At 54.0% G+C, this 13,020-nt stretch overlaps 1 protein-coding gene across 1 annotated transcript; it reads left to right on the top strand.

Moving 5' to 3' along the window:
- The first annotated feature begins 8,767 nt into the window (after positions 1–8,767).
- Foxf1 (forkhead box F1) lies at positions 8,768–12,728 on the top strand. Its single transcript, XM_051201647.1, has 2 exons — positions 8,768–10,012; positions 11,370–12,728. The coding sequence occupies exons 1-2, from the start codon at positions 9,037–9,039 to the stop codon at positions 11,528–11,530; spliced, it is 1,137 nt and encodes a 378-aa protein (XP_051057604.1). The 5' UTR covers positions 8,768–9,036; the 3' UTR covers positions 11,531–12,728.
- The last annotated feature ends 292 nt before the right edge of the window (positions 12,729–13,020 follow it).

Here is a 13,020-nt window from a genome sequence, read left to right as displayed (position 1 = left end):
AAAAAAAAGTTCCAGACAGACTCACAGAATCGAGGGAGTCTCCGATGCTTAAAAAGGAGAGAGAGAGAAAACTTAGGATCAGGTAGGAGGCGGCCAACGGCAGCGGGACTCTCACCTCGGCAGGAAGGGACTCCGAAAACCAGCAGAAAACCCGCTAAATTGGTAGGGAGGGAGGGAGGGAGGAGAGAGTGCTCGCTCGAGCCCAGAAAGAGCCAATTCGATTCCTAATTAGGTTGGTTTTCATGGTGAATTAAATAGGTCTCGGCCCAATTTGCAGGAAAAATAATGACCCCCTCCCAGTGCAGCAGTAGAAGGCTGTCTTCAGTTCTTCACAGAGAGAAGGGAGGAGAGAGGGGAGATGAAAAATGGAACTGACCTAGGGATATAAAGAAGTATTTGAAATATGTTTGGGTTTATATTTTCCCAAAACAGCTAATTGTGAACATCCTCTCATGCCAGGGACAGAATTTTTGCAGGCAATTAATGGAGAACCACTAGGAACACGGGTGTGGGAGCTCCCTGCACTGGGACAGAAAATGTGAAGTACGAGTAAGGCGGGGAAATTCCGTTCAAAACGAACAGGCACTGGGGTCTGTAAGCGATCGAACTGTAAAGAACCGGGGTACTTCTGAGCTTTGAGAAAATACTTTTAGAAATAAAAGGATAATGCAGCTTGCCATTTTTTGCTGTGCTTTTGACTCCTTTTGTTTTGCTTGTCAATTTGCAGGGTAGAAAGTGGCTGGCTAGGCTGGGGGTGTGTGGTGGTGGTAAATACTGCTGGCTGGGAACAGGGTGAAAGTTGAGTGGATAGCAAAAAAAAAAAAAAAAAAAAAAAAAAAGTAGCCCTAAATGGGTAGAGAAAGAGGCAGAGGAGAAGGAGGAGACAGAGACAGAGAGAAGAGAGGGACAGAGAGAATCTTAAATTGCCAGGGACTAAGGGGCTCTCCAGGTACTAGTGGGTTTCTGTAAAGGCCCTAGGTGGAGAATATGGTTCCTAAGCAACCCTCCCTGGGTCTGTTTATGAAGGAAGTGGGAGCTTTGGTTTCTAAGAAGCTAAGCCACAGTGGTCAGTCAAAAGCCTTTGCTCAAAAGTCCTTCTCTTCCAAGCCCATACCTCCATAGCAGCTTGATAACTCTCTTAACTCCCCAGAAAAGGAGGTCAGAGGATGAGTTCCCCTACTCAGCCAGACCACCCCAGCTCTGGGGACACCGTGGCTCCTGAGGTGGCCACGCAGCCCCATTCCACTCCCTCCCCGGCACTTCTTAGGAACAGAGCCGGAGAGAGTGGCGCCGGGAAACTATTGCTCCCCAGCCTGCTGGTTCTGCTCTCTTGCCAAATGAGGAGAGGAAACCAGTGGATGGGGCTTGGGGAGGGGGATCTGAGCTATGCTTTTGTTAAGAAATGTGGCAGAAAACTAGAGCACCCTCATGGAGCTTCCTCACACCTTGGCAGAGTCGGGGACACTGTATTTCCCACGTCCTCACACACGCTGGCAGCTCTGAAGGGACCTGCAAAGTCGCCAGTTCCATTCAGAAGGGAAGCCCCTCCAAACAGCTCTCTGGGTACTGGAACCCTCCTGTTCACCCCTGGGTGAGCTGTGCTACCCTGCCACGAACCAGGCTCAGGGCTGCCAGGTGCTCAGAGCTTATCCAGGGTCAAGCTCGTCCTCAGGACAACCTGAGGGGAAGTCAAACCAGCTGCCACGATTCTGCTATCAGCTACCTGGAAATCACAGCCTCTGAAAGGGGAAGGAGACTGCTCCAAGACACTCCCCCAACCCCGGGGGGGGGGGGGGAGGTGTGGAGCTCATCTAGAGGTTCTGAGGCAACAGACTAAGGCTAGCACTCAGGTGAAGAGGGCACCTGAGATGTCACCAGCTCCCCTGTGTGGACTACGGCCTCACTCCCTTCCCTCAGAAATCAGGTGGGGATACTAGTCCCTGAGAACCCCTCACCTCCAATTCTTCTTCCTGTCAGCCAATGTCCCAGGCTAAGACTCCACAGACTCCCAGGCACTGCCTCAAAAGGGAGGTGTTAGATCTCACCCATCACTCATGTGAACAGCAAGGTTCCAGGGATCTCTGCACCTTAGGAAGAACATATCTGCTCCCCCCAACCACACAGAAGAGAGGCGGTATACTTAGTTTTGTTTGCACAGAGAGGCAAGGCCACTGGCTCTGGGCCACAGAGCAGTGGAATCAAATTGTAACCATAAATCGTTACTATGGGCCCCAAGTGGTTATGTTTGTTTGTTCGTTTAACAATTTGACATGGCTTGAGTTTACAGTCCGTTTCTTCCCTCCCTGACCCATCAGGCTCCTTGAACACTGTAGTTTTGACCTTCCTCTTCCTATCCATGGGTCAGCTCAGGGATGAGTACCAGCATGACTCAGTTGTCAAGAAGGGGAAACTGAAGTGCCCTGACAGGTCTATAGTTTTGCTTATGTGTGCCAACAGTAGGTACTTAAAGCAAAGTTTCTCACCAACACACAGGCACACACACTCAGAGACCACACAAGCACATGCACAGATGCACAGGAGTGTTCACACACATACAGGCAGGTGTGTCTCACCAACACACACACACACACACACACACACACACACACACACCTTTTCCCTTGGGGTCCCATCCTGCAGCAGACACACAGACTCTTCCTGAGGGTTCTCCCTGTATGGATACCTTACTCTGCATTGCTACTGCTCCAGGTGAGCCTTAGTCCTCATCTCAGTGAGAGCCTCACTCACCCCTTGTCCCGGTTTGGAGCGAGCACCCCCACTTCCTCCAGGTGACTCCGCTGACTTCCCATCCCAAATTTATTTTTTTCATCTGCCTCAGCCTTCTGGGATTGAAGGTGCCAGCCATCGCTCCCCAACCCCCTTGGCAACCTTATTTTTTTCTCCGATTCCTTTGAAACTGTCACACACCTAGTTCATTGTTTTACCTAAATGCACAAAGCAGGTCTGACCTTAAGCCCAAATTTAAATCCTTCTAACCCGGCTGGGACAAAAAGAAAAGAAAAAATCCAAACTGTAGCTGGCAGGGGGTGTGAGAAAAAGGTGTCACCCCCACTTTCTCAGCAGAGCCCGGGCCTCTGCTGGGAGCTGGCAGGAGAGCCCCCTCCTCCCTGAGGGCCTACCAGGCTGGGTGGTGTCTGCTTCTGTCTGCAAAGGCAGTTTCCACCACCCTTTCCAGTGTCCTTTAATGGAGGCTGCTGGCTGGAGGCCCCTTGGGAGTGAGACCTGTGCACCAACAGGTTCCTGGCAGCAAATTGTTGTTTTTTAAGGAACAAATCTGAGACTGTTTCCCAGTCCCGACTATTTTGGCAAGAGGGCTATAGCCTCTCTCGTTGACCCTCATGCAGTTTGTGTGTGTGTGTGTGTGTGTGTGTGTGTGTGTGTGTGTGTAGGCATGCTCTGTCTTACTCTAACTATCTCTCTTAAACCTGAACAACATAAAATAATACACATATAATGTGTGCTTTCATGTTGGCTTGTTTTAGAAGCTCATTCTCATCTTCCTCTCCCTTACCCCCCATCTTAGTCCTCTCTCTAGGAAACCCCAAGTCCCTCTCCATCCTCACTCCTGTGATCAGTGATCCTGTGCTCAGATCCATTCTCAGAAACTGACTCTGATGACCTCAGTCTCTCTCTTTCTCTCCCTCCCTCACTCTCTTACACACACACATACACACACACACACACACACACACACACACACGAATGAGGCGGCAACATTCCATCTTTCTAAGTACAAATGTTCAGGCAGCCAGAATAAAAAACGCTTGGAGATATTTGGGGTACCTCCATGGGAGGGAAAAGCTGTCTCAGAACCAGGTGTCAGAAACCAGCCTGCAGGAGGCTAGAACCTTCTCGTTCTTGAAGTAATAATCATTCAGGAAAGCTCCAGTCCATTTCTCAGGGAAGAGCTGTAAATTCCGGAGCTGCAATGCCACCAAATATTTCACTAAGGGACGTCATGGAAAATGACGCTTTGGGGTAAAGGGCCAGTGGAAGAAGCAAGCTCTGGCTTTGGCACCGAGTGCTAACCTTATTTACTTGTTTAGACAGTTTTCTGTAGCCCAGGCTACCCCTAAACTCATTGTGTAATTCAGGATGACCTTGAACTTTAATCCTCCTGTCTCTGCCTCCCAAGTGATAGGATTACAGATTTGTAGCAAGCCTGGTTTACCTGGGTCTGGGTATCATATCCAGGGCTAGGCAAGTGGGTGTTTTGTTTTGCTTTTGTTTTACCAATTAAGCTATATCAAGCTATATCCACAGTCTTTATACACACACACACACACACACACACACACACACACACACACACACACACACACAAAACTAAGGTAGATTGCATAGGGGAGATAGAGGTTTCTAGAAGCTGCTAGTAACCCTTGGCAGGCAGGCCTCAGACACTGTGAACCCACTGTTCCCTTCACTTCCACCAAGAGCAAGACCCTTAATGCTTGGCTAGGCAGAACACCCATCAGAACATCCATCAGAACCTTCTCCTTTTTGCGAGGTGCACCCCAGTAAATGGTGGCATCAAGCCTTGTTTCAAAGGCACCAGTCTCACACATCTGACAGAAACCACACATTCTCTACTTCCCAGAGCCATTTTTTCCCCCCTGTGGTCTGCAGAGTTAGAATATTCTGCCTGCTGGGCATGTATTTAGAACACACTCCAGAACATTCCACCTGTAACATGCAGTCCTGACCACATCTCACCACTGGGCATAAAGCAGGCTCATTACAGTCCAAGATTCTGCGCACACAACCCGGCGTGATATCCATACTGCTATTTGAGGGAGCAGAGTCTCTGATATGCCAGGCTGGTTCCCAACTGTCTAAATTCAAGGACGACCTTGAACTTCTGATCCTCCTGCCTCCACAACCTGAGCGCTGGAATTACAGACCCCTGCTGTCTTGGTTTACCAGTGCCGGGGATAGAATTGTGTGTTTCATTACACACTTTATTAGGTCACTCTACCAACTAAGCCCGGTGGATAAAGGAGCCCTGCCCAGCTAGAATCTTCAAATGCTGATTGCATGCAAAACCACCATACCAAACCCAGGTCCTCCTGTTGTGGGCAGGACTGAATGGATGGTTTGTTTGCCTTTCGTCCTTCTACCTCCTACTCTCGAGTTTCCAGGGCCGTCCTTGCTGCCTGCTCCACGCGCGCACTTTGCCCACGGGTCAGTCTCGGCAGGCAGACAGCACTCTGGATCTCGGTGCCTGGAGGTTCATTTCCACCCCGTCGCCACCCCTGCACTTCGGCTCACGTCGCCCGTGTACCCTCCGGATTCTCTGGGATGCGCAGTCTCTAGTGGGGGTCCTGGCCATGCTAATGCGCAGCAGGGCTGCCGGCCTCGCTGTGGGTGGTCGGCGGCGCCCGCAGCCCGAAGGCCGAAGCAGGATCTGGTTCCGCGCTCGGGTTTCGCCGGGCGCGCTCTCGGCCGGCGGCTTCACTTAAGCAATTAGCCTATGCAGATACCTGAGGCCCCGAGAGTGGGGGCATCATCCCCGAAACGGAGGCATTCCTGGGGCCAGTGCTGAGCATAGGGACTTGTTTTGAGATGGTAAGGGGCGCCTTGTAGATATCCAACAACCCGAACCCTGCCTCCCTGGGGCTGGGCCACTGGGGACTTTGATAGGGTCCTTTTCTGTATTCCCAACTCATTGCTGCCTGCCACAACCCTAAGAAGTGGGCGCTGCAGTTGGAGTCACGTATAAAGGAAGAAACTTGGTACAGTAGAAAATGGTCTAATGAGCATCCCAAGTTGTAACTATAAGTTCTACACTAGGAATATTTTGGGGAGTGGCACCCCTAGTATCTCAGCAATCCTCACAAGTCTGTTCCTGCAGTCACACTCAATCCTGGTTACACAAAATGACCAAGGGCCTGGCATGGCCTCACCCGTCCATCTGAAAAGGAACCGGTGGTGTGGTTGATATTTAATAAAAGCGTTGGTTGGTGGTAATTTATGGGGCCTCAAGTAGTACTTGTCCAGCATGGGGAGCCCCTGATAGACCCTACCACTGAACCTGTTTCTCCTCTTCAAAAGCGCAAGAATTAGGGAGACCTAAGGAGTGAGAGCTAACTTTTCTCAGAACTCATAGGCAACCCCCATTTCTATAAATGTAGCTTAACTATAAAAATAGGGGGTCCTCCACGCTACAGGGCCAGCTCTCAGGCTTCCTACCCTCTTGGGTACCCACTTTCACATCCCTCTTTAGTGGAAAGTAGGTACTGGGGTGAGGCTGCTGGACCCCTGCCTTTCCTGTCACAGGGACTGCTGCTATTGGTCCCACCCTCACTGGCACCGTTAGGGTCTAGGCCTGAAGGCTGAAGGGCAAGTGAAACTCCGACTTCAGTTCACTCCCTAGGGAAAGGAAACTACTTCACAAGACCTAAGGAGCCTCCAAGAGAGAGGGTCTGTGAAGGACAGTGGTCTGTGGTAGTTCAGGAAGGAAGGGAACAGAACTGGAGGTCACCTAAGGGTAGGGTTTGTGCCTCTGTTTTTGGAGGGCTCCTTGGCCTATGCTCAGGGGCATGGCTGCTACCACTTTCCTGGGCAAAATGCAGCCTGTACTGGCTTAGAAGTTGGTTACCTCCCTCAGCTCACCTCATGCTAAAGGCCAGATATGTAATGCCCTTCTGGAAACTTCCCTCCCTACACAGCCCAGAGACCACGGGTCTGGAATTGCCAGTGGAGAGAAAAATGGGGAGAAAGAATGGGAAAGAAAAGGAGAGGACACACACACACACACACACCACAAACAGAAAGAGAGAAGGGGGAGGGAGGGAGAGAGAACAGAGAGAGAGAGAGAGAGAGAGAGAGAGAGAGAGAGAGAGAGAGAGAGAGAGAGAGAGAGGTGGGAGTATGGGAGAGTGGCTTGGGGTGGGGGTGTGCCCTGACATGTAGGGCCCATTCTCGTGATAGTGTGGTTATGTGTGGGCGTAGGCACAGTCCAGTAGCGTGCAAGCAACATGCAGTGTGTCCCCCCCCCCCCGCCGTGGGGCCCCTAAATTTTACAGAAGTCTCCTGAGAAGGTTCAGGCCAGTCTGTGGATTGTGCTGAGGAATATTAGCTAGGCCAGCTGTGTGAGCAGAAGCCCTTCTCACGGGGCAGCTATGTGTGCGAACACATAAACACAAATAGGCGCTCATGTCCCCCTCTGCCCTTTTCCCCTGGTTGGACCACAGAGTTCTCAAGCCCGTTTGGAGAAAATTCCGGGAAGGCGACTCCAGTCTCCTGCGAACCCGGCCCTACCAAAGGAGGTAGCGACAGAGCCGGCAACCTAAGTCAGCAAACCCTCAGCTCCTCTCACAGATGTGCCAGGCGCCTAGAAGGCGACAAGGCGCCTTCCACCAAAGCCGAAGAAGTGGGGGTGGGGAGAAGATGGGGAACTATGAATCCAAAGAAACTTGAGGCCGGCAGGCTTTGAAGGAGACCGGCGCACACCTCTCCCTAAAGCTCGCGCTAGGGCGCAGCCGCCTGATTCCCGTGTGCCTCGCACAGACTCGCGAAAACGTCCTTCATCACCCTCCCTGCCAGCAGGGCTGGCGTGCACGTTTGTGCTGCGGAAGGCCCGCACTCACCTGGCTTCAGGCGCGCAGAGTCCAGCCGGGTCTCGCGCACTGTACTGCGTCACGCATCAGCTTTCCACGGCCGCAACCCCGCAGCCAGGGCCGCTCCCTGCCGCGCTCCCCGCCAGCGCCGCCCGCTTTCCGGAACCCGGCCTGGCGCGCAGTGTCGGGAGGCCCCGCGGCAGGCCGAGCCCATAGGGGCATCAGGCCAACTCCCCCCGCGCCCGCAGGCTTCTCTACTCTTATTATTAAAGGATCCCCCGGAACGTGTTTACGTTGAGCCTTGTAAACTTCCTGCCCGGGACTTTGCCATCTCTCAGGAAATCAGAACCTGCGCTTGTAAAAGGGGACTCGGGGCCGCGGGGCCAACTTAGCGGATTTCAGAGTTGAGCGTGGGGGGAGGGGGCTCCGAGGAGACTTTACTGTTTAAGTTCAGATCTGAGAGTGGCGTGTGTGTGAATGAGGGCGATCGCAATGGCAGCTCCCGTGGGACCCTGGGGTACATGAGTGGGGTGCGCACTGGGTGCAAGTTCGTTCGTCTGAGTTGGGGATTTGGGGGTTCGCTTGGGTCATCACTGCTTGTGCGCTCCGAGCGCGCGTTAATGCACGCGTGTGTGCGTCTTCATGAATGAGTGAACCGGCCAACCTACTAGAGAACCTGTGCGGTTCGTGGCGCTGCAAGAACTGAAGACACTCGCCAGGTCCCGCTTGCAGCGCCGGAGACAAAGCGCCCGCGAAGCGGCCTGCGGTTTCGTTTTCCGCCCGCGCTCGGCCGGGGCAGTGGCTGCTGCACGGCTGGGCGAGTCCGAAGACCGCCGGGCGCCGGCGCAGCGCTTCCCAGGGCGGGGAGTGAGGGGAGGCGGTCCCTCTCGGGAACTTACGCCGTCCTGCCTCGAGGGCCCGGGAACCCAGTCGCTTACTCTGCCTGCGCTGGTCACGACCCAAGGCCTTCGCCACCGCCGCAGCCCAGTGTGCTGCAGAGACCGGGGCCCCGGGCGCGTGTCCAGCCCACTCGTCCGGGCCTAGGAGGCGGAGGCCGGCGCACCGGGTCCAGGTCGGCAAAGGCGGGGCGGGCTGCGCAGCCCGGGTAGGGCGGGGGCCGAGGGGGCGCGCGGGGAGGGACGTGGGGGGCTCGCGCCCACTGAGTAGCGGTGGGGGACCCGACGCTGCAGGCTGCTGGGGCGCAAAGGCGTGCAGCCCGGAGTGGGGGGCGGTGCCGGGCCCCCTAACGCGCGTGGCCTCCAGCAAGGAGGAGGAGGAGGAGAATCGCGCGCCTGGGGAGGGCGGGCGCGCGGGGGAGGCGCGCTCGGGAGCCGCAGTGACGGCAGAGGTGCAGCCGCCCCGCGCAGCCCCCTCCCCTCCCTCCCCTCCTGCTCCTCCTCCTCCCGGCTCGGCGGCGCAGAGCAGCGGCGGCAGCGGCGGCGGCAGCAGCCACCCGATGTCCGCGCCCGACAAGCAGCAGCCGCCGCACGGCGGGGGCACAGGAGGAGGCGGCGGCGCGGGCGGCCAGGCCATGGACCCCGCGGCGTCGGGCCCCACCAAGGCCAAGAAGACTAACGCGGGCGTGCGGCGGCCGGAGAAGCCGCCCTATTCGTACATCGCACTCATCGTCATGGCCATCCAGAGCTCTCCCAGCAAGCGCCTGACGCTCAGCGAGATCTACCAGTTCCTGCAGGCGCGCTTCCCCTTCTTCCGCGGCGCCTACCAGGGCTGGAAGAACTCTGTGCGCCACAACCTGTCGCTCAACGAGTGCTTCATCAAGCTGCCCAAGGGCCTCGGGCGGCCCGGCAAGGGCCACTACTGGACCATCGACCCAGCCAGCGAGTTCATGTTCGAGGAGGGCTCGTTCCGCCGGCGGCCGCGCGGCTTCCGAAGGAAATGCCAAGCGCTTAAGCCTGTGTACAGTATGGTGAACGGGCTAGGCTTCAACCACCTCCCCGACACCTACGGCTTCCAGGGCTCCGGAGGGCTCTCGTGTGCGCCCAATAGCCTGGCGCTGGAGGGCGGCTTGGGCATGATGAATGGCCACTTGGCGGGCAACGTGGACGGCATGGCTTTGCCCAGTCACTCGGTGCCACACCTGCCCTCCAACGGCGGCCACTCGTACATGGGCGGCTGTGGTGGCTCTGGGGCCGGAGAATACCCGCACCATGACAGCTCAGTGCCCGCTTCCCCGCTGCTGCCGGCCGGTGCCGGCGGGGTCATGGAGCCGCATGCCGTCTACTCCAGCTCCGCAGCAGCCTGGCCGCCTTCGGCCTCCGCAGCTCTCAACAGCGGGGCCTCCTACATCAAGCAACAGCCTCTGTCCCCTTGTAACCCGGCAGCCAACCCCCTGTCTGGCAGCCTCTCCACGCACTCCCTGGACCAGCCGTACCTGCACCAAAACAGTCACAACGGGCCAGCAGAACTGCAAGGTGAGTGCAGGGGTCCCCAAACCCAGACCCTTGACAGGTAATGAACCAGTCCAGCTCCTTAGAGGGTAGCCCCAACTCTAAGAGGAGACAGCAACCCACTAGGGTGCCTTTGGCACTGCTCCTCTCTCTTTGAAGAGTGAGTGCAGTTTGATACCTTCCTGGTTTAGGCTGGTTCAGTTTCTGTTCTGGCTTCACTTTGCTGGCTGCCCCAAGCCTGACCAGGTAGGCCCCATTCTCACCCCAAAGATTCAGAATAGAGCACTCTTAAGTCCATTGGGACATGCGGGTGCCTTCACATTTAGCAGAGGTCCTCTGTATCTAACCAGGGGCCTAACCCTGGCCAGTGTAGGCCTACCTTTTTGATAGTCCCCCTGCAAAGAGTCTGTGTTAGGCAAGAGCTGAAGAGGTAGGCCCAAAGCAAGAGTTAGGCCCAAAGCGGCCTGGGCCTGACACTTGGAGGCTCAGCCAGGCTCTTCAGGAAACCTGGCCTGGTGAGTCCAGGGGCATTTTGTGCTGGCAGAAGCTGGCCTGTATAGTGACCAGGCCTGGAGTTGGAGGTCTGAGTTATAAGCTCCAATGCTCTTTGTCTTTCGTGATTTAGGCTCCAAAGTCCCTCAGTGCCTACCCCAGACTCACCCCACTGAGAAAGGAGATAGTCAACAGCATGCTCCACTCTTGGCCCTTTATGGGTAGCTTTCTCCTTCCGGGCCTAGTTCTGGAAGGAGAAATGGGTAGAGGGATGGCCAGAAATAAACTGTCAGAGCCCCTGGGAGGCAAAACACTAGGTTAGACATGGTGGGCCACCTCTCCACAGGGTCACCCCCAGCTTATACCAAGTTAAAATCCCGTTTCCACTCATGCTGGGCAGGCGCTGCCTGTCCTCCAGGGAGACTGTTCTAGGTTGAAGCTATTTGAACCTCTGAACCAGGCTCAGGGCTCTGAAAGCGTGTTGACCCCATATTAGGCCTCCCACTTCACCAGGGTAGAAGTAACAACTTCAGAAATCTCAGTCTCCCAGGCTCTGGGGCATCAAAAGCTGTAACTGCTTCCTCTGCCTTCCTCTTTGGGCTCAGGGTCCAGGCCAGGCTGAAGAGGCCCTGGGCAATTGGAGCTTCCCCAAGCAGGACTTTTAGCCAGTGATCTAGTATGGGTCTTGGATGTACAGGGAGAGGCCATTCCCCTTCCCCAGTTTGGACCCCCCCTGGGGGGCTGGGAACTCTATGGGGAGTGGAGGGGACAGTTGTGCCAGAAAAATGCTGGAGCCGGGCAGCAGTGGTGTGCTTGGTCAGCAAGGGGCTTCTGGCTCTGGACTCTTGCCTTAGCCGCTAATTTTTGCTCCTCACCCTTGCCATCACAGGAATCCCTCGGTATCACTCACAGTCACCCAGCATGTGTGACAGAAAGGAGTTTGTCTTCTCTTTCAATGCCATGGCATCTTCCTCTATGCACTCCACTGGTGGAGGATCCTACTACCATCAGCAGGTCACCTACCAAGACATCAAGCCCTGTGTGATGTGAAGCCCAGGCCATGGGCCCTCCAGCCCAGGGACCAGGAGCCCACCACCACAAACTGCTTTACTCTGGAGGTATAACCGGCAGCAAGAGAAAAGGGCCTGTCCCCTTCCCTAACGGATTATTTGGAAAGAAAAGCCCAACACAGACCTAGCGATGTGGTTGGCGACTCCACTCCCTCACGAATTTCTGAAAAACAGTGGCCAGATCAGACTGCAGCTGTCAGTAAATAAATACCTATTTTCAACCCCACTGAAAGCAGCTATGAAGGTGCTGTGTTGGGGGAAGCCAGCTACATGGAAAGAATTCTGCCGAGGTCTCTCCACCCGCTCCCCACCTCACATCAAGGGACAGTTTTTAAAAACACGAACATGTGAGACCAGTCATTATCAAATACGTTTATTTTTGATTGAATATTTATCTTTTAATTTTTAACTTTTTGAAAGAATGTCTTGAAATGCACCTCTCTCCCCTCAGCCATCTTTTTTCCCCTCGGGGAGGAGGAAAGGACCAGGTTTGGCACCCCCTCTCCCAACCTGGGGTCTCCTCCAGCAGTCACAGGTGGATCTTCATGGGAAGGATATCTGGAGTCACTGTTTGTCTTTTAAAAAAGACAGCAGGAGCTGAGAAGCCGCCCCAGCCTCCAACCCCTTCCACCTTCTTCCCCCAGCGTCTTTCACTTTGTTTGGAGTTGCCTTTTGACTTCTTCAGTGGGTGTTTTTCTGCTTCCCAGCCTCTACTGCAACTCTGAAAGGAAATGAACACAGAAAGCTGCAGGGATACAGAGGCTCGATCAGGTGGTGTAGTTCAGGCTCCCTGACACCGTAGACAGGCTCAGCCTGTTATTTATTCTGCTTTCTCTTCCTAATCAAAACACCACGTAGCTCTACCCTCCCAGTATTAATGGTGTGACTTGGTTGGCAATATTTGCCATGTAGAGTTGTTGTTTTTTTTTATTTGATATCCATTGTAAATTTGAAACAAAGACCAATCTGTGTAAAAACAAATTTCCATATGTTTTATATAAATATATATAAAATGAAGGACTGCCCCCCTTTTTAGTATTTTGACCGCAGAGGTGCGGCATCTGTGACACATATTTTAAACCTCCTTCTGCACTGTATAAAAGGACAATCCGAGGGTATGCTTTTTGTGTATTTTTTCCTACAAAAAGAACAAAAATAAAAAATGTATAACATTTGTATATGGTTTCTAAAACTCTTGTCGATAGAAATAAAGTAGAATGGCTACTTTGTTGGGGTAATAGACCAACTTATTGCCCACCCCAGGAGCTTCTGCTCTCTGGACAAAACTAAACTAAATAGAGGTGAATCTCAAACCCCCTCCACCTCCATTAGCCCTCTTTTTCTCTCTTCATTTCACACTGGAGTAAAAACTGAAGTAGGGGTAACAACAACCCCCATTGTAGGTTTAGAAGATGAGCCCTCCCTCCCTCTGAATGTCATTTCTTGGTCTGAAGAAATAACCAAACATTT

The sequence above is a fragment of the Phodopus roborovskii genome, unplaced genomic scaffold (genome assembly GCF_943737965.1).
Source record: "Phodopus roborovskii unplaced genomic scaffold, PHOROB, whole genome shotgun sequence".
NCBI lineage: Eukaryota > Metazoa > Chordata > Mammalia > Rodentia > Cricetidae > Phodopus > Phodopus roborovskii.
The sequence above is the reverse complement of the archived record's forward strand: the minus strand, read 5'-3'. Positions and strand labels throughout refer to the sequence as shown.